Source organism: Phoca vitulina, unplaced genomic scaffold, assembly GCF_004348235.1.
Source record: "Phoca vitulina isolate PV1807 unplaced genomic scaffold, GSC_HSeal_1.0 scaffold22, whole genome shotgun sequence".
NCBI lineage: Eukaryota > Metazoa > Chordata > Mammalia > Carnivora > Phocidae > Phoca > Phoca vitulina.
Window position 1 is genome coordinate 13,105,714 of NW_022589725.1, and position 18,826 is coordinate 13,124,539.

At 38.6% G+C, this 18,826-nt stretch overlaps 1 protein-coding gene across 2 annotated transcripts in view; it reads left to right on the forward strand.

Moving 5' to 3' along the window:
• The window catches only part of CSNK2A1 (casein kinase 2 alpha 1), a 51,061-nt gene that overhangs the window by 18,030 nt on the left and 14,205 nt on the right, over positions 1-18,826 (forward strand). The window contains exons 2-6 of one of the 2 annotated variants that reach the window (XM_032419268.1): positions 9,758-9,967; positions 11,956-12,067; positions 16,447-16,548; positions 17,062-17,112; positions 18,643-18,702. In XM_032419268.1, the coding sequence (XP_032275159.1) occupies positions 9,867-9,967; positions 11,956-12,067; positions 16,447-16,548; positions 17,062-17,112; positions 18,643-18,702 (426 nt within the window). In that variant the 5' untranslated portion in view covers positions 9,758-9,866. Of the gene's footprint in view, positions 1-9,757; positions 9,968-11,955; positions 12,068-16,446; positions 16,549-16,773; positions 16,850-17,061; positions 17,113-18,642; positions 18,703-18,826 lie in introns of those variants that run through there. The other variant, XM_032419269.1, reaches the window with a different exon arrangement.

Below are 18,826 nucleotides of genomic sequence, written 5' to 3' on the forward strand. Positions count from 1 at the left end.
CATTTCATTGCCATGGGGCAATCACTCATCTGTTCTCTGTCTTTATGGTTTGCCTTTTCTAGAATGTCCTATAAATGGAAGTATACAATATGTAGCTTGTTGTTGTTTTTAAAGATTTTATTTTTAAGAAATCTCTACATCCAATGTGGGGCTGAACTTAAAACCCCAAGATCAAGAGTCATATGGTTTACCAACTGAGCCAGCCGGGCAGCCCAGTATGTAGCTTTTTGGATCTGTCTTCTTCACTCAAAGAAATATATTTAAGATTGATCCATGTTGTTCAAATCAGTTGTTTGTTTTCCATTGTGTGCTTGTACCACCATTTGTGTATCCATTCACCTGTTGTACATCTTGGTTGTATCAATTTTTTTTTTGCAATTACGAATAAAGCTGCTATCAACATTCACATATCGGTTTTTGTGTGAACATTGGTTTTCAGTTCACTTGAAAAAAAATACCTAAGAGTGGGAATGCTGGTTTGATTGGTAAGTGTATGTTTAACTTTATAAGAAACAGCCAAACTTTTCCAAGATGGCTATATATACACCATGTTGCATTCCCATCAGGAATGAGTTTCTGTTACTCTGCATCCTCAGTATTCTGAGTTTTTATTTTTTAATTTTTAACCATTTTAGTAGATCTGTAGTGTATCTCATTTTTATTTTAAGATTTTATTTATGAGAGCCAGCGTGTGCGCATGCGCGCACACACACACACACACACAAGCAGTGGGGGCGGCAGGCAGAGGGAGAAGCAGGCTCCCTGCTGAGCAAGGAGCCCCGGGCTCAATCCCAGCACCCTGGGATCATGACCTGAGCCGAAAACAGATGCTTAACCAACTGAGCCACCCAGGCATCCCATCATGTTTATTTTAGTTTGACTTTCCCTAATGACTAACAATATTGTGCATCTTTTCATAGGCTTATCCATAGATCTTCTTTTGCAAAGTGTCTGTTCAGATCTCTTGCCTGTTAATTAATTGGGTTTTCTTATTGTTGAGTTCTTTCTTACACATTTAAGTCTTTTATCATATATGTGATTTACAAATATATTTTCCCTATCTGTGGTTTATTTTTCATTCTCTTAACAGTGTTTTTCACAGAGAAGAAATACTTTATTTTTTTTTTATTTTATTTTTTTAAAGATTTTATTCATTTATTTGACAGAGAGAGGCACAGCGAGAGAGGGAACACAAGCAGGGGGAGTGGGAGAGGGAGAAGCAGGCTTCCCGCCGAGCAGGGAGCCTGATGTGGGGCTCGATCCCAGGACCCTGAGATCATGACCTGAGCCGAAGGCAGACGCTTAACGACTGAGCCACCCAGGCGCCCCGAGAAGAAATACTTTAATTAATACTTTATGATGAAGTCCAGTTTATCAATTTTTATTTTTATGGATTATGCTTTTGGCATTATGTTTTACGACCTCTGCCTAATCCTAATTCCAGGTCCCCAGATCACAAGATTTTCTTCTAAAGGTTTGAAAATGTTATATTTAGATCCACCATTCATTCATTACTAATTGTTTCTTTTTTAGGTGTGTGAGGTTTAGGGTGAAGTACATGATTTTGCATATGGATGTGCAGATGTTCCAAAACCTTTTACAGAAAAGATTACCCTTTCTCCATTGAACTGCCTTTGTACTATTGTCAAAAATCAGGCCATGTTTCTAAGGATCTGTCTCTGTATTCCCCATTCTGTTCCACTGATCTATGTTTTATCCCTTTGCCAATACCACACTGTTTTAATAACTGTGGCTTTGTAATAAATAACTTAAAATTAGTGTGATTCCTCCAGCTTTATTTTTCTTTTTCAAAACTGTTTTGATTATTCTAGTTCATTTGGATCTTTTTTTTTAATCTAGTCTGACAGTCTTTATCTTTACCTGGATAATTTATTTCATTGATACTGAATATAATTAGCCATTATGTTCTTATGTTCTGGGGTTTTTTCTTTTTTTCTTACCCTTTTTGGTGTTCTTTTTATCATTCCATTTTCCCCCTCTTTCTAGTTTTGAAATACATGGTATTTTTGTTTTATAAGTAGATAGCATCATAGATGATATAAATTGGAGCCATAATTTACCAAAGTCTAATATTAATGGTCAATGTTTGCTTGAACTTTTCCATACATTTTTATTTTGCTCTTTTTTTCTCTTTCAACACAAACCTTCCAAATGGGATTATGGTTCTTTATCTTCTTTATTTAGAGATATTTGCTGGATATAGAATTATAATTTGGCAAAATTTTTTCCTTAGCACACTGCAGGTATTAAACTTTTGTCTTCAAGCTTCATTGTTGCTTTTGGAAAATCAGCTGTTCTGAGTTGCTTCTTTGAATGTAGTCTGACTTCTCTACTTGCTTTTCAGCTTCTCTGCTTTGATTTTTCTGCTGTTTTATTATTCTATGTTGTGGATTTCTTTTTATTTATCTTCTTTGGAATTTGTTGGCTTCTGGAATGTGGTTGTGTTTCATTGCTTCTGGGAAATTTTCAGCTGTTATACCTCTTTCAAATATTGCCTTTGCCCTGTCCCATTTTCTCCTTTTCTTGTAGTCCTGATCAAAAGTATATCAAACCATTTCACAATTTCTTTTTAAAAGTTCTATTTTGTTCTTTTTACTTTTTGAAATCTAGAGTATCCTGTACCTGCATATGTTCTTTTTTTTTTTTTTAATTTTTTTTTTTTTAAGATTTTATTTATTTATTTGACAGAGAGAGAGACACAGTGAGAGAGGGAATACAAGCAGGGGGAGTGTGAGAGGGAGAAGCAGGCTTCCCACAGAGCAGGGAGTCCGATGTGGGGCTCGATCCCAGGACCCTGGGATCATGACCTGAGCTGAAGGCAGACGCTTAACGACTGAGCCACCCAGGCGCCCCTACCTGCATATGTTAAAGCTTATCTCTCATTTCTATAAGCACAGTCAGCATGGTGGTTTGGAGTTTGAGTTTGATAAGATCAGAAGTCTCTGTAGGACTTTTCTTTTTCCTGCCAGTTCTCAGTCTTGTAGTCTTTTCCTTCAGTACCTAGTTATCTTTGATTACAGGTTGCGTATTATATTTGAAAAATTATTTGTAGGAATCATTTGAGGCCCATAATAACAAGGTACTTTTTTTCCACACAGAGCTTATTCATGTTAGTTATCTGGACATGACAGGTCCAGGGACCACCTTAAAACAAGCTTCATATCTGATACTCCCTCCATAGGGATGTAATTCTTTCCTGGCTCTTCCACTTCATTCACTCTCACCGTAAGGTGGTAACCCTCTGAAGTCAGCTTATTATGAAGGTCTCCTTTTAGGCTCCTCCCCTTGTGAGGGCCCTGTGCTTTGATTTCCGTGAGGACAGAATTCTAATTTTCAGGGATCAACAAATACCCTTTGGGCTTCCTTCCTTGCTTCCTTCCTTCTTTGGGTTCTCATTTTCTTCGCTGTAGGCTATAATTGTTTATCTGTTTTATTTAAGACAGAGAAAATGAGAATGTGTATGTGTGTGTGAGAGTGAGTGTATGTGTGTTTAATCTGTTCTGTAGCTGTTCTCAGTGGAAAGATTGACCCAAATAACCTACTCCACCATTACTGAAAACAGGAAAATTACCTGCTAAAATCTTGGTTTCTTTGAAAACTGAGAAGCTCCAGTTACACTTTCATGGATCTACACCCCCTAGCTCTTTGTCCTTTCTAGGCATTTTGCTTTGTGACCTCTGTAGTAGAACTTGTCTGTATGAGTGGAGAAAGGAAGAGAATGAGATCTAAATTGCAATGGTTATGAGTTAATAATTTTTTTTAAGGCACACATTAGTAACAGTCGAGTAGAGTGTACTAGTATTATCCAAATCCGATATAAAAGGGTTTTGCTGATCTGATGTGCTTCTTAACGGGATGATGAGTTGTGCCTGCCTTTGGTAATTTTAGGGTATAATGTTACAGGTCTTTAAAATTCTTAACTTGTTTAAAGTCTTGTGCTTTACAATTTCTTGTTTTACTGTTTTTCATCTGAATAGTTCCTATGCATCCTTCAAAATTAAGCTTTGATGTTATTTTTTTCCTGGCAGCTTTCCCCAAACATTGGGGTACTCCATTAATATTTATTGAATGAATGATGGTGGGTGGGTGACTTAAATTCCCTTCAGTGCCTGCAGAGCACCCTGACTTAATTCTTTCAGGCACTGATCACTTGAGATTGTGATGGACTGTTTTCTTTGTCAAGGGCAGAAATGGTTTCTCTTTATTCTCCAGGGCCTAGAGAAAGAATCTCTTCCTGGCAATCGGCACACATTTCCTGGTACATAATAATTGTTTAATAAATGCTTACTGAGTGAACATTCTGCTTTTGATTTGAAAGGAAGAGAGAATGAGGGATTAAGGGCAACTGTGGACACATGAAACAAGTAATTCAGATAGTATTAACTACTGTTTTTTTGTGTTCATTTGGCCTTCTAGGCAGTGCCACTTTGAAAGGGGGAAAGGTGGGGCACCTGGCTGGCTCAGTCTGTGGAGCATGAGTCTTGGTCTCGGGGCTGTGGGTTCGAGCCCCACATTGGGTGTAGAGATTACTTAAAAATCTTTTTTAAAAGAGAAAGAAAGGGGAAAAGGCAAGTTTCTGTGATTTGTCTTTGCTTTCACAAGGTGCAAGTATAGATACGTCCTCTCTGAGTTTGTTCTATAAATCCTGTTTCTCTTGTCAGTTTATGCTGCCTGATTGCTAGGAAGAATTCATTCTCTGCAGCAGTGCTGAGAAGGTGTTGTTTTCCTTATACAACTGCTTTTCCTCTGAACAAGCAGTCTTAAATCATGCAGTCTGTGCAATGTAAGCAAATTCTTCATTCTTGAGAAATCTTTGCCCTGTCTGGATGATTATGAGATGTTGTTCATTCACTGTGGTTGATCTAGGGATGGGAGGGTTTTTGTGGGTTTGTTTTTTTTTTTTAAGATAGAGACCCTAATAAACATTGGGGTTAAAAGAACTAATATAACTGTATTAACGTTTGAAATCAGACTTAACTTTTTAAATTTAAAGTTCGAGAATAATCTTTTCCGGTTCCACTAGGTAATTCATCTATAAAAATACATTGGCACAAATGATTAATCAGACATGCAGTTTTCTGGTATTGGACCATTTACTAAGCCTCTAATTTTCTTTTGAGTTGCTAGATTGAAAAACAGAAATACAGAGTAGAAGAGATTAGAGGGGGAGATTTGTTGAGGAGGGCAAGAGGAGTTTTTATTGAAATTAATTAGTTCTATATTCCATTTATGTTGATATGATTTTGGCAGTATCCATTTTAACCTTACGGTTAGATGGAGTTTTCATTTCCTTGCATTTTATTAAAGAATAGGTCAAACAGAACTGTATAACTGGCTTTGGTTGTAGGTGGGGTCTGACTTTAGTCGGGAAAATTTTATTGACAAAATTTTTCAGTTGATTAATTGGCTTCTGTTAGGCTAAGCATTGAAGAAACAAAATATAGCCATGTCTTCAGAGTAAGTCTGAAGGCTTTTTAGGTAGAGGTAGTCATATGAAATCATTAACCTCCTTTTATGCAATTACATGAGAGCAGTAAGGATGAAGTTAGGTCACTTAAAGTGGAAATTATTGGGAAAGTAAATACTTTTTCTGTAAGTCAGATTTTCTTAAGGTATGCTTGTATTATAAACACTAGATAGGAAAATTGACCTTCAGGATATCTAGGACTCAAGACACTTTACCTAATTTCTAAATAAGCTGTTTATAAAAATTGCTAAAATAAGGTTTCTCCAGTATTCTCTTAGTTTTAACTCTTGTGGGGAGAAAAAGACAAATCTTAACTGTGGCCCTGTTATTTAACAGAGGAAGCTATAATGCTGGGAGAGAACATGTGTGCAAAGGGGACACCTACTCCAGAACCCTTGAGTTGGTCTTCCGGTTCTCCTAGCTGCGTACCACATGGCCATAATAGGGGCCCCTACCTTTTGGAGGCAAACTTGATTTTCATTTCATTTTTTGAAAATAAACAAACCTTGATTTGATCAACAAATAATATTTAGTGAACACCCTGCAAGATGCAGAGCCTTGAACTGGGTACTGTAAAGGCAAACGATAAATCAGACATGGATCTTGACCTCAGAGAGCTAAATTTAAGGAAATAAGGAAATTAAGATTTGAAGACTGCTGTATATGAGATACAAAGTGATAAGTTCAATAGCAATGAAAACACTTGAACCTTGTAGGCCAGCCACCTTGGCTTTGAATCCCAAATCTCTCCTGGATATTCATGGCCAAGCTACTGAACTTATTTAGGGTTTTTCTTATTTGTAGATGAAGGAAAGAAATGTCTACCTCATAGATCTGGAAGGTTAGACATTTAAAGCTGAGAGGCTCTTTTAGCTCCAGACTTGCAATATCTAATTGCTTATTCAGTGTCCATTTTAATGTCTCATCCATTTTAACCTAAGTCCAAAACCTGACCTATGAGCTCTCTTCCAGAAGTTTTCTATCCCCATGAGTGGTATCAAAAGCCCTTCTCAAGGCACCTGGGTGTCTCAGTTGGTTAAGTGTCCAACTCTTGATTTTGGTTCAGGTCATGATCTCAGGGTCGTGGGATCGGGCCCTGCATGGGGCAGTCTGCTTCTCTCCTCCCTCTACCCCCCCCACCCCGCTTTCGTGTTTGCTCACTCTTGCGTGCATGCGCTCTCTAAAATAAATACTTTTTTTTTTTTAATCTCTCTAGTCAGAAATCTGAAAGTCACCTCCCACTTCTTACCCCATTATCCAGTCCACCTGGAGCTATTGATTTTATACCATAAATTTTGTTCCTCAAATTTGTGCACTTATCTCCATTGCTACCACCGTAGGTCAGGCTTTCATCATCGCTCTTGCATATGCTACTGTTAACAGCCTTCTTCCTCCCTCAATCTATTCTGCTTGTCCCACACCCAGCCAGAGGGAACTTTTCTGCTTAAAACTCCTCAATGAGTTTCCATTATCCTTAACTGCAGATAAAACCTTAAAGGCCTATTTGTCTCACGTTTGTTCTGCCTTTTATTCCCAAGACCTAGCATAGTATTTTTTCATAGTAGATGCTCATGTATTTAAGGGATGGACAAAGGAAGTAATATATGAAAGAACCGGCCAATAATTGAGAAATCTAGACCATCCCTTTCTTTCATGTTAGGCTGTATATAAATATACATACACATTTACAGAGGTTGCAAGTGAAATTCTATTTTTGAATAAAATAATGTTTATCTTTGATAATTTCCCTTTCTTGTCTTTTTGCATCCCCCTTTATCTCCAGCCTATCACTCTCCCCCATCCCTCTTTGCACCATTTTATTTATCTGAGATTACTGAAGTACAGTTAAAGAACTCTCGCATTTCTTCTCCCTATGTAATGAAGGCCAACCATTTGACATTCATGTGAACAACTCTCTTACTATAAACAGATTGTTTGGTATGCATGTTAGTAAAGTGAAGCACCTCTTCAGGTGCTGCAAAACTTGCTAGTAGTCCTCCCAATGGGGAATCAAGTCCACCAGTTTATAAATTAGGTCCCAGCTGATGAGGCACAAAGCTGCAAGGGTCAAACAAGTACTTGAGAATCTCAGGAGTTTCATTAGTTAGTAGTCTTGCTCTGCTCTTCGCAGAGAATGCCAAGGCCTTAAGAAAGCAGAGGAATGCTGGGTGATAGCTTGATAGATACACAAACTAGTAAATAGGAGTTGGGGAATGTTTTCCATGTGACTCAGGTGATTTCCAGGAAAAAATGAAGTCTCATTTTATGATGTCATATCCACCCATGATTTGGCCCTCCAAGGCTGGGAGTTACAGCTCCTTTAATTTTTGTATTTATTTAAAGAAAATATGGTTAAATTGGTAAATTTTATGTTTTACCACAGTTTTTATGAATGTTTCAGCAAAAATGAGAGTGGTACAAAGAACATCTGTATCCCCTTTACTCAGATTTACCTATTATAATTTTTTTAAAGATTTTATTAATTCATTTGAGACAGACAGCAGGAACTGGGGTGGAGGAGGGACGGGGGAGAGGGAGCAGCAGACTCCCCACTGAGCAGGGAGCCCAATGGGGCTCAGTCCCAGGATCCCTGAAATCATGACCTGAGCAGAGGGCAGATGCTTAACCGACTGAGCCACCCAGGCACCCCTACTATTTTTAATATTTTATATTTTACCCCATTTGCTTGTGAGTGTACTCTTGTGTACACCTAATCTGCCATCTAAATGTTCTGTCATTTGATCTGATAGTATTTGTGTGTGGGTGTGTGTGGTGTTTTGTGTTTTGGTTTTGGTTTTCAAAGGCAATAGAAGGTTTTTTTTGTTTTGTTCTTTTTAAAGATTTTATTTGCGAGAGCGCATGCGTGCTCATGCACCAGCCGGTGGGGGCGGCAGAGGGGGAGGGAGAAGCACGCTCCCCGCTGAGCAGGGATTCCCCACACGGGGCTCGATCCCAGGATGGCGGGACCATGACCTGAGCCGAAGGCAGCCGCTCAACCCCCTGAGCCCCCCAGGCGCCCCTAAAGGAGGTAGAAGTTGACTGAATGCACTGCAAAGTAGCAGCAGGCAGGACAGCAGAGGAGAGGCTGTCTGCCGCAGGGCAGTGGGTGTGGTAGTGCTGCTGCTGCTATCCTTTACCCCGCTCCAGTACAGGATACAGCCTAGGAATAGGACAGTGTGTATAGTCATGTCTCTTCTGTCCTGCCTTCCTTTTTTATGTTTTATAATACTGACATTTTTGAGTACAGTGTATTCCCCCCCCTTTTTTTATAGAAGCTTCCTCGTTTTCTGTTTGTCCAGTGTTTCCTTGTAATTAAGTTGAGGTTACACAGTCTGGGCCAGAAAACTGCATAGGTGATGTGTTCTCAGGTTATGAAATCTGAAGACGCAATACATTTTTAATTAAATGCAGAGTAAAGGGAATCAGCAAATGCTATAGGAATCGTTGAAAGGAGATAAATAGATTGGAATGGTCAGGAAGACATCACAGTTTACCAATTAGGTAGATTTAGTTTACTGATTTGGTAGAAAGCATGTTTCTAAATAAAATTCACCACTTTTCCTTCTATGTCAAATTTTGCATTAGGTAATGCAATATGCATTACTGTCTTCTACCAGTTTTTATTAAGCTTACTCCTGTATTAAACAAATCAAGAGGAAATTATTTGTTTTTAAATTTAATGAAATTGTCTTTCAAATGGTAATTAAGGATCTGCTGATTATTATGCAAGGTTCCCCAAGTGATTTGGATCAATATAAAAAGACAGTGAACTTTAATGTATGAGAACAAGTCTTTATTCCCTTCCTGGTTTCATCAACCATTAGAGTCAGCCTGACGGTTTGTACTCCTGGCTTTGCCACTATTCTAGAGCCTTTTAACACTCCTACTTGAGCTATAGAAAGCTGTTCTTGCCAGTAATTTCCGTAGATTGTGTAAATGGTAGTAATGTTGATGGGTCTCTCCTTGATGCCATTTTTCCCTTCCAGGCTATCTTATAAAGAACGTCCAGACTTTAGATAGGGACGTAACAAGCTACTTTGCAGAGTACAATTAGGGCCAATTTAATTTTAAGTAAGTTTCTTGGGTTTATTATTATTTTCTTTCCAAGTTATAGGAAACACTGTGGTTAACACATTTGGGACCTAGTCATTGGTTAACAGGTAGAAGAGCCAGAGGTATATTTGAGGCCATTATTGTAAGATGATTTTTTTTCTTCTCATATGCTTTTAAAAAATAATTCCTTGGCCTTTATGCACTTTGTGTTCGCAGTTTAAAGAAAACAGGTCTGAAACAAGGTCTTACCCCCAGCTGCTTCTGAACACAGTGACCACCAGATCTCCAAACATCAAGTCCACCTTCGTTCGCCAACCTGTCTGACATGTCGGGACCCGTGCCAAGCAGGGCCAGAGTTTACACAGATGTTAATACACACAGACCCCGAGAGTACTGGGATTATGAGTCACACGTGGTGGAGTGGGGGTAATTGTTTCCTTTTACTTCACTGTCCTCACTCAAAGGGCTGACTCTTGTGGATTTGTTGAGTAATTTGTATCAGGAATCCTTCCTGACTGTGCATTTATAAACTTCAAGATTGAAACCTGATTTGTGTTTACTTCTGCAGTGGAGAAGCAAGGTATTGCTTTGGCAAATTAAGAGTTTTGATGGGTTTACCATGTAAAAATTATTTCCGTCTCTTATTCTTTCCTTGGACTTATATATTCTGGATAAAAGGCTGCTAACAAAGAGTTACCTCTCAGCTCATCTCAGCTAAGGGCTTCACAGTTAGGTGAGAATTAATACTTGAGAGACTTTAAAAACACCAAATTCTTACATAAAATGTTTTTGCGGTCAGAGAATGTTGTCCCATGATGATACTGAAGGATGAAACAGATCTCCACAAAGACATCCTCTGTATGATAGAAGCAAAATTAAACCCTTGTCAGCATTTGCCCTTATCATGAGGCTAGCTATTTGTAACAGGGAATTCAACCCAAATTCCATTTTGAACAGTTGCAGTTTACCTGAACAGCTGTGTTTGCCCCTCATTCTCTGTGCAGTCTCTTTTGGATGTTTGCATCTGTTGTCCCAGCATGTATGCAGTTAATTGATCAGGTCATACTTATTGTGATAAAAGCCTTTTGACATGAAATACAAAGAAAGCATTTGAAAACACATAAAGCTACAGCTCCCATATGCTATATTTTATGTCTGTTCACGTGTACATAACCTGCAAGTGGTTAAAGGTAGTCTCCCAAAATTGGCATAAGGATGTATTGTCAGCCTGATGGGACCAGGATTTTTAACAGTAAGTGCATTGCCTCTGCACAGAGAGGTACAGTGTGCTTCAAAGATACCATCAAGAACCAGTGGTATCAATAAATGTCATAATTGATATTCTAACAATTCCCCTCATATCACAGGCTTTGGACTCTAGGAATACCTGTGTTTTGCTAAGGAAATCTCAACCACTCTCTTCAAATTGAGTGCTTTGCACTTAGCTGTGCTTAAATAACACTCAACAACCCTTTTGAGTTTTTGGCATGGTGCTATTTGCTTGCTTGCATTTGTTACCTGTGCCCACCCCACAGAATTCAACCAGAACTAAGAGCTTCCTTCCCCTTGACCTGCCTTAATACATTGTCCATTGTCCTTAGTACCTTTTGCCTTATCTGTTCATTCACTTTCTTTTTAGCTGCTTGAGGAAAATGGATGGCTAATTTGTTATTTGGATTTTCAGTGTCTCCAGCAGGAGTAAATAGAATTTAGACCTTATGAAAAGGACCATGTTTGTCATTCTTTAAAGCAAAGTCATCTAAGTTGTATTCAGAGGCAGGGAGAAAATGTTGACATTTCCCTTATTTTTTACCTCTGATGATGCTAGTAGTCCTGGAATATGGGTAAAAGTGAGGAAGGGACACCTTATTATGGTTCATGATCTGTGGTGTGATTTGCAAACTCCACTACATGGACTGTTCTCAGGGTTTGCCTTGGAGGGCAAGTGGGAGGTCAAGCCTATATGTTGAAAGCCAGTTATCTGCAAAAAGGCCCATTAAAAATCAGCTGCTTCCAAAGTGCGCCTGAATTGAAATATTCTTGCAATACGTATTGACTTTCTGCTGGGCCAGGCATGAGAGGACAGGAATATATAAAAATTATTCTCTAAGGGAAAGCTGTTTGTTATTGGACACAAACACAACAAACCCTAATAAAAGCTAGGTATGTATGGTATGCCAGTAGAAATATAAACAATTTGGTATTTGAAAGAATAATTGAAAGGCTTAAATTTTTGTAATTCTAGGACTTGGAACACACATTTTTAATTAATGGCCCAATTTTTAAAGTACAGAGATTATTTGAAGTACCTTTCATTTCTTTTACTCCTCCTGGTAGTAGTTTTTTAAAGTTAATTAGTGCCCTATAGTTTGAATTTTTAAAATCATTGTGACTTTGAGTCTTTCTGTTTACAGTAATCAAGATGACTACCAGCTGGTTCGAAAATTAGGCCGGGGTAAATACAGTGAAGTATTTGAAGCTATCAACATCACAAATAATGAAAAAGTTGTTGTTAAAATTCTCAAGGTGAGTATAAGAAGAGAGAGATTATAATTTCAGAGATATTTGGAATTTAGATTTTTTTAAGTAATAGTACTTAAAAATTTTTTAAAAATACCTTTTTAAAAGTAGCATTTGAAAGGGTTTTTGGAGTGCTTTAACACCTGTATTGTATCCTATGAAATTGTTACAAGAGGTTCTCTTTTTTTGACAGATCAGGAAACTGAAGCAAGATAAGTGATTTGACTCAAGTCATACAGCTAGATTTTGATAGAGGAAGGGAGTAAAGGTTCAATCTTCTCTCTTCCAGGTCTTGCCTAATACTGATTTCCTAGATTTTTAGTTACAGTCCATCCTTTTGTTTTCAAGAAGTTGTTACTTCTTCTGTGTAAGGATAAGGAGTCAGAAATGCAGGCCTTTAAATAGCAGGCAGATACCATCCGTGCAGCTAGTCTGATGTACGTGCCCAGATTGGAGGATGTGAGTGATGGGTACTGCAGCATGTGCTCCAGCGCCGGCTGAGAATTGCTCTGCAGTAGTGAAGTCTAGTGTAACTGGATACTCTTTGCAAAAAGAAAGTAGAAATTTATATTTATATATAAATTACCCTGATTATTAAATGTTGGCTCAAGAGTTTTTAAAAATGCTCTACAGGCCAGGTTTGGCCAATAGGCTACCAATATGCAACTCGTAAGTTAGTTTTAACTGTACTGTGCAATATCAGATGCCAGGAACTTAGCATATAGTTCCTTGCCGTGGGAACTTTTATATATTTGACACTGAGAAGCAGAGGTTCCCAGACTTCCTCAATTGATAGCCACCCATATTGTTTCAGTAACCTTTAAGTAGCTAAGTCCAAATAACAGAGTGTTTATTTTAGCTTGGGTGCCATTTAAAATGTTATATACATAGATTGAAAGAAAGATGTCATTTTATTCTTATATAACCATAATTGATTAGTATTGGGATATGTACATACACCTGTCAATCACTGCACAGTTTCTCAAATGTTGGAATAAGTTGGACACCAATAGCTTCATTTCCTTTTCAACATTGATTTCTGTACAGTATTTGCTTTTTATCACAGCAGCAGCTAAAAACCCAGCTTCACAAAAATACGTCATCAAAAGGAATGTAGTGCAATCTAATGTTGAAACTATGAACTATCTCAAGCTGGTAGTATACTCTGTATCTGGCAGATACTGGGTATTGATCGATTTTTCCCTCAAAAATTAAAAATTTCACAAAGCCCCCATGAATTTGCTATGGTGTCATGGCACACCTTATGGGAAGTGAAAGTTTAAGTATTTCTGTCTTATCACACGTAGAAAGAGAAGTAGGCTGGATATCAGAACATGTGGATTCTAATCCATACTCTAAAAGTAATTAACCTTGGTAGTCCTTTTAACTATGTAAGATGTTTGCTCATCTGTGCAAATGAGATAATCTTGCTTTCCCTGTCTTTCTCAGAGTTGATATGAGGATCAAATAAAAAATTATATATAGAAATAACACTTTGGAGGCAGAACTTCTGTGTAACTGTAGGATGATACTTACATGGAAAGGGGTATGATAAAGTGATAGGTTATCTAGAGTCATATAAAAGGCACAAACAGTAGGTTTCACAGTTCAGAAGAAGCTGGTGGTTAGGAAAAGGTCCCAGGAGCTGTTTTCAGGCCCTGAATAGAAGGAGGATTTGGATAGGTGTGGGTGGGAGTGGAGAAGGGGGGAGTGTGATTTAGAATGCACAAGATAAGAAAAGAGGAAGAAACAAGTGAGAAATGTTTCATGTGGAAGATGTCAAGTGACCATACATGGGAGGTGAACTTGGAAAGGGAGATTAAATTGGTGGTCACCTAGAAAATACCATCTCTGCATTTTGAGTGGGGGCTGGGAGTTGAAAAGACTTTTTTCAGCTCAGTCTTTTCCTAACTGTACTGTATATTTTACTGTAATTATATAGATGGTTATAAGTATAGATGAAGTTCATTCATAAACTGTATTTAAAGTTTTTAATTTCTCCCACCTATTTATTAAGACAGAATAGTTGTGTTCATCACATTAAATTAGGGTTTAAGTCACCTGCCTGGTCTATCACAAATCAGCTTTGTAAGTTTATAGATTTTAAGGAGGAAAGTTTCATAAACCAGTAGCTTTTTGCCAAAAACTGGCAGTTGGGAAATAGTGATTTAGTAGAAAACAGGCTAGATTGATGGGTTAGTCCCTGGAAGGTAGAAAGATCTCCCAGATACTCTAGCAGATGATAAAGATCTGATAGTTGAAGCAAAAAGAGAAAACTTCCAGTCAGCCTGCTTCCCAGTCAGAGTGTATTGAGTTCTAATAGCAAGGCTAAGAGCTGTGGATTGAATTAAATGTGGACTGTGGGAGTCTCTATTAGTAACAGTTTCCATTTATTGTCTAATTTGAATTGGCCCCTGTTCTAACTGTGGTATTTACATTACAACAGTTCTTCAAGGCAAGTGTAAATTCAGAAACATTTAAGTGCTTTTCCCAAAGCTGCATAGCTACATAGCCAGATTTTGAGGATGGTCTGTATCCAAGACTTGCTTGCTTGTGTCTGTATCACGTGCTTAGGACTTAAGGCAAGGTTACAAGAGTTTACAATACGGTTTGGTAGTTCCTAGACCTGGAGTATCAATCTAGGAAGTATCTAAGAATTGCTCTCTAGCTCCAATCTCAAGATTCTGATTCAGCAGTTCTAGGTGGGACCTAGGAAACTGTATATTTAAAAATCCAGGTGACTGTTGATCATGAAGTTTAGTAACCACTAATGTTGATGAAGAGATGATACATACTTAAAACAATTTCTAAGAATCATATGCAGTGTATCAGTAGTCTGAGGTGACTGACACCCTAGGACCTACATACATGGTCCAGGGTAGCAGACATGGGCCACATGGGGCTACTGAGCATTTGAAATGTGGGTAGTGCAAATTGACATATGCTGTGAGGATAAAATATACTCAATTTCAAAGGCTTAGTACAAAAAATGTATATATAAAATTGCTTATTAGTAATTTTTTATATTTACATGTTGAAATGGTAAGATTTGGGATACGTTTTTGTTAAATATATTGAAATTTGTTTCTTTTCACTTTTTTAATGTGGTTACTAGAACATTTAAATTAAAATACACATGTGTGGGGCGCCTGGGTGGCTCAGTCGTTAGGCGTCTGCCTTCGGCTCAGGTCATGATCCCAGGGTCCTGGGATCGAGCCCCGCGTCGGGCTCCCTGCTCAGCGGGGAAGCCTGCTTCTCCCTCTCCCAGTCTCCCTGCTTGTGCTCCCTCTCTCTCTGTGTCTCTGTCAAATAAATAAAATCTTTAAAAAAATAATAATAATAAAAAAAATAAAATAAAATACACATGTGGCTTGCATTGTATTTCTTTTAGACTAGCACTACCCGAGCTATTTAGAAGGAAGGCTTTGTGGAGGAAGTGCAGTTGGACCAAAGCCCTCTTCAGAAAAATGAAAAGGATGTCTGTATGAGAACAGATGTAAAAATGATGGATGAGGATGAAGGAACATGGAAAATATATGCAAGGGGCTCTGCAGAGTGGTCTTTTTAAAATGGAGGGGGGGGTTCATTTATAGGAATATTGGCGATAAAGCTAGACAGATATTAAGGGTTATATCCCAGCCATATTCAGATGTATGTACTCCTGTTGATCATTTTTACCCATAATGAAAGGCTTAGGGAACTTATGTAATTTGCTGTTGGCACACAGCCAGCAGGTAATGACAGTGTGATTCACCTTACACAGTCTTGAGTCCACAGCCAGCATTTAACCCACAGTTACGCTGCACAGAGATGGTTTGACCATCCTTGCTGTTGGTCCTGACTTCCTTTAAGATTTTATTTATTTATTATATTTTAGAGGGGGAGAGAGAGAATCCCAGCAGACTCTGCAGTTTGCATGGAGCCCAACGTGGGGCTCAATCTCACAACTCAGATCATGACCCGAAGAGTCGGAGGTTCAACCAGCTGAGCCACCCAGGCGCCCCTAGGGTGTTTATAGACTTAGAGGAAGGAATGGAAAGAGCCCATTCTTCATCCTAATTGACAAAGAGATTTTTATAAGCTAGATCTTAGTGTTACCATTTACATTCCTAGTTTATATAGTTTTAAAAAGTTAACGTGCTACGATTGACAACTGGAATTCAATGCTAGTTCTGCAGAGGTCTGGTCTTTGGGATGAAGATTTTTCTTTGAATTCTGCATTTGCTAAGTACCGCAGAATACCTGGCACAGGGCTTGAAGGGGATTCAGAGATGAGACTGGCATATGTCCTTCCTTCAAAGAGTTCATAAGTAAGCCATTTATGTATTACTTTATGTATTGAAATACTCTGAAATAATTTCACTAATATACTTTTATCCTTTTAGCCAGTAAAGAAGAAGAAAATCAAGCGTGAAATAAAGATTTTGGAGAATTTACGAGGCGGTCCCAATATCATCACGTTGGCAGACATTGTAAAAGACCCTGTGGTGAGTATAGTAGGCGCTGGCAAGGCCCACCAGGGCTGAGCTGGTGTTTGACCCAGAGCACAACTGCCCTCTTTATTTTCCCCCCTCGACCGTTAAGTCCTGCTTTAAAAGTGCTTAATCAGTTATACCATTTAACTAGCTTGGGTCTTTCTTTCAAAGAGACCTCCACCCACAGACTATTTCTTATTCTTCTAGGCTAAGAGACTGATAGCACTGGAAACTGAAATGTGTTAATCCATTTTGCAAACTCAGGTCCGATGCCGATGGGCGATGGGCGCATTGTCGGGCTGCCTACAGCCTGGTGAGACTTCAGCTCCATGTCTTCTGTTTGAAATCCATCCCAAAAATGACCCAAGTGTGGTGATGATCAGAGCGGGGAGGGCTTGTAGCAGTAGAGGGTTTCCTACTACTGAGGCAAGGACTACCAAATTCACCACGTAGTATCCGCAAACATTGTGCCCACTAAAGCTGCCAGGTTGTTGCTAATGTGTGTTTTCTTTTTCTTTCCCCTAGTCACGAACCCCTGCCTTGGTTTTTGAACACGTAAACAACACAGACTTCAAGGTATAATATATAACCAACCATTTCAAGGTGTTGGGTTTTTAGACCACGTAGTAAGCCTTTTAGTGATGTTACTGTTAGAAGAGCTTCCTTCTGACTTGCTTAAAAAGCGCTTTTCATCCTTACAGTGCTAAATTTTAAGGTAGAGAAACTCCTGTACAAGCAGTGTCCACTTCCCACCTCTTGATATTTTGCTCTTTCGTTCATTTTGTGCTCTTCTTAATTACCAATACATCTACTTCTCACCACCTTTACCATTCATTTAACAGTTTCTGCAGACATCAAACCTAATAAAAGGCCACAGCACATGTTCAGTCAGGATCTGGCTGTAGGGCATTTCACTTTAAAACAACTGTATTCAAGAAGGAAGGTATTTTGTATGTACAAGCAAGGACTGCTTATACCTTGGGATTCCTCAGAAACTCTGGGCTATAGATCTTAAAAGGGGGTGGGTAGAGAAGGTTGGTGTAAATTCTGGTATAATACAAACCTCTACAATAGATCTCTGACTTCCATCCCATCCAGTGGCCTACTTATTTCAAATAGTTCTTAACACCAGACAGGTGTACAGCACAGGAATATGGGCACTCTCTTGGGTTACAAGCTGTAAAGGTATTTGACTTGGCCTCTGCACCAGTCCAGTATTAAGAATGTTACATATCAATAAATGGGTGAATCCTTTGCTGAGAGAAGGAAAAAGAACAATTTTAGAATCAGAACAAGAACTTCAAGGAAAACTGTCAGAGGATATCACTAACCATTTAATGATATGTAGATGTAAAAATATCTGCAACTTTTTGGAACCAGGAAAGGATACATGACAGTTGTTTGGAGTTTACTTTCAAATTGGGACAGAAATAATTCTGTTAAATTGACAGATTTGTCAGCAAGCCATCTTGCATACCCACTGCTGATCCACAGTGCCTATAACTATGTAAGCCAAAAATGGGTTAGTTCCCTACTAAGGAGGTTGTATATTTGCCAAAATGCCTTGTATGAGAAGGTCTAGAGATAAGTGAAAAGCAGACTATAGCAAGTGTATAACATCAATGCATGTTGCATATATAAATTGAAATCTAGCAGTGGATTATAGCTTGAGCAATGCAAGTTTAAGTAAGTCTTCACTTCTACATATAATGACCCAAAGTATCTCCTTTAAAAAGCAAATTTTCTGGGGCGCCTGGGTGGCTCAGTCGTTAAGCGTCTGCCTTCAGCTCACGTCATCATCCCAGGGTCCTGGGATCGAGCCCCGCATCGGGCTCCCTGCTCAGCGGGAAGCCTGCTTCTCCCTCTCCCACTCCCCCTGCTTGTGTTCCCTCTCTCGCTGTGTCTCTCTCTGTCAAATAAATAAAATCTTAAAAAAAATAAAATAAAAAGCAAATTTTCTGTTGGAGAAGTAGAGACCAGTGAACAGACAGATCTTGGAACAGTGGCAAATGAGCCAAGCCTTGGTTTGAATTACTACAAAGATGAGAAATTGCCTTCCTATCAGCATTATTTTCATGGCTCAAATGTTGCGTTTGTCTTTAACAGCAATTGTACCAGACGTTAACAGACTATGATATTCGATTTTACATGTATGAGATTCTGAAGGTAAGGGAACCTGGAATACTAAATATCTTTAGTTTGATCTTCCTTTTGTTAAGTAGTCCAATTAACTGTGGAAAAGCCCGTGAGTTACCTTTGAAAAGTATGCTGAAAGAAGGGGCCTCCTCAT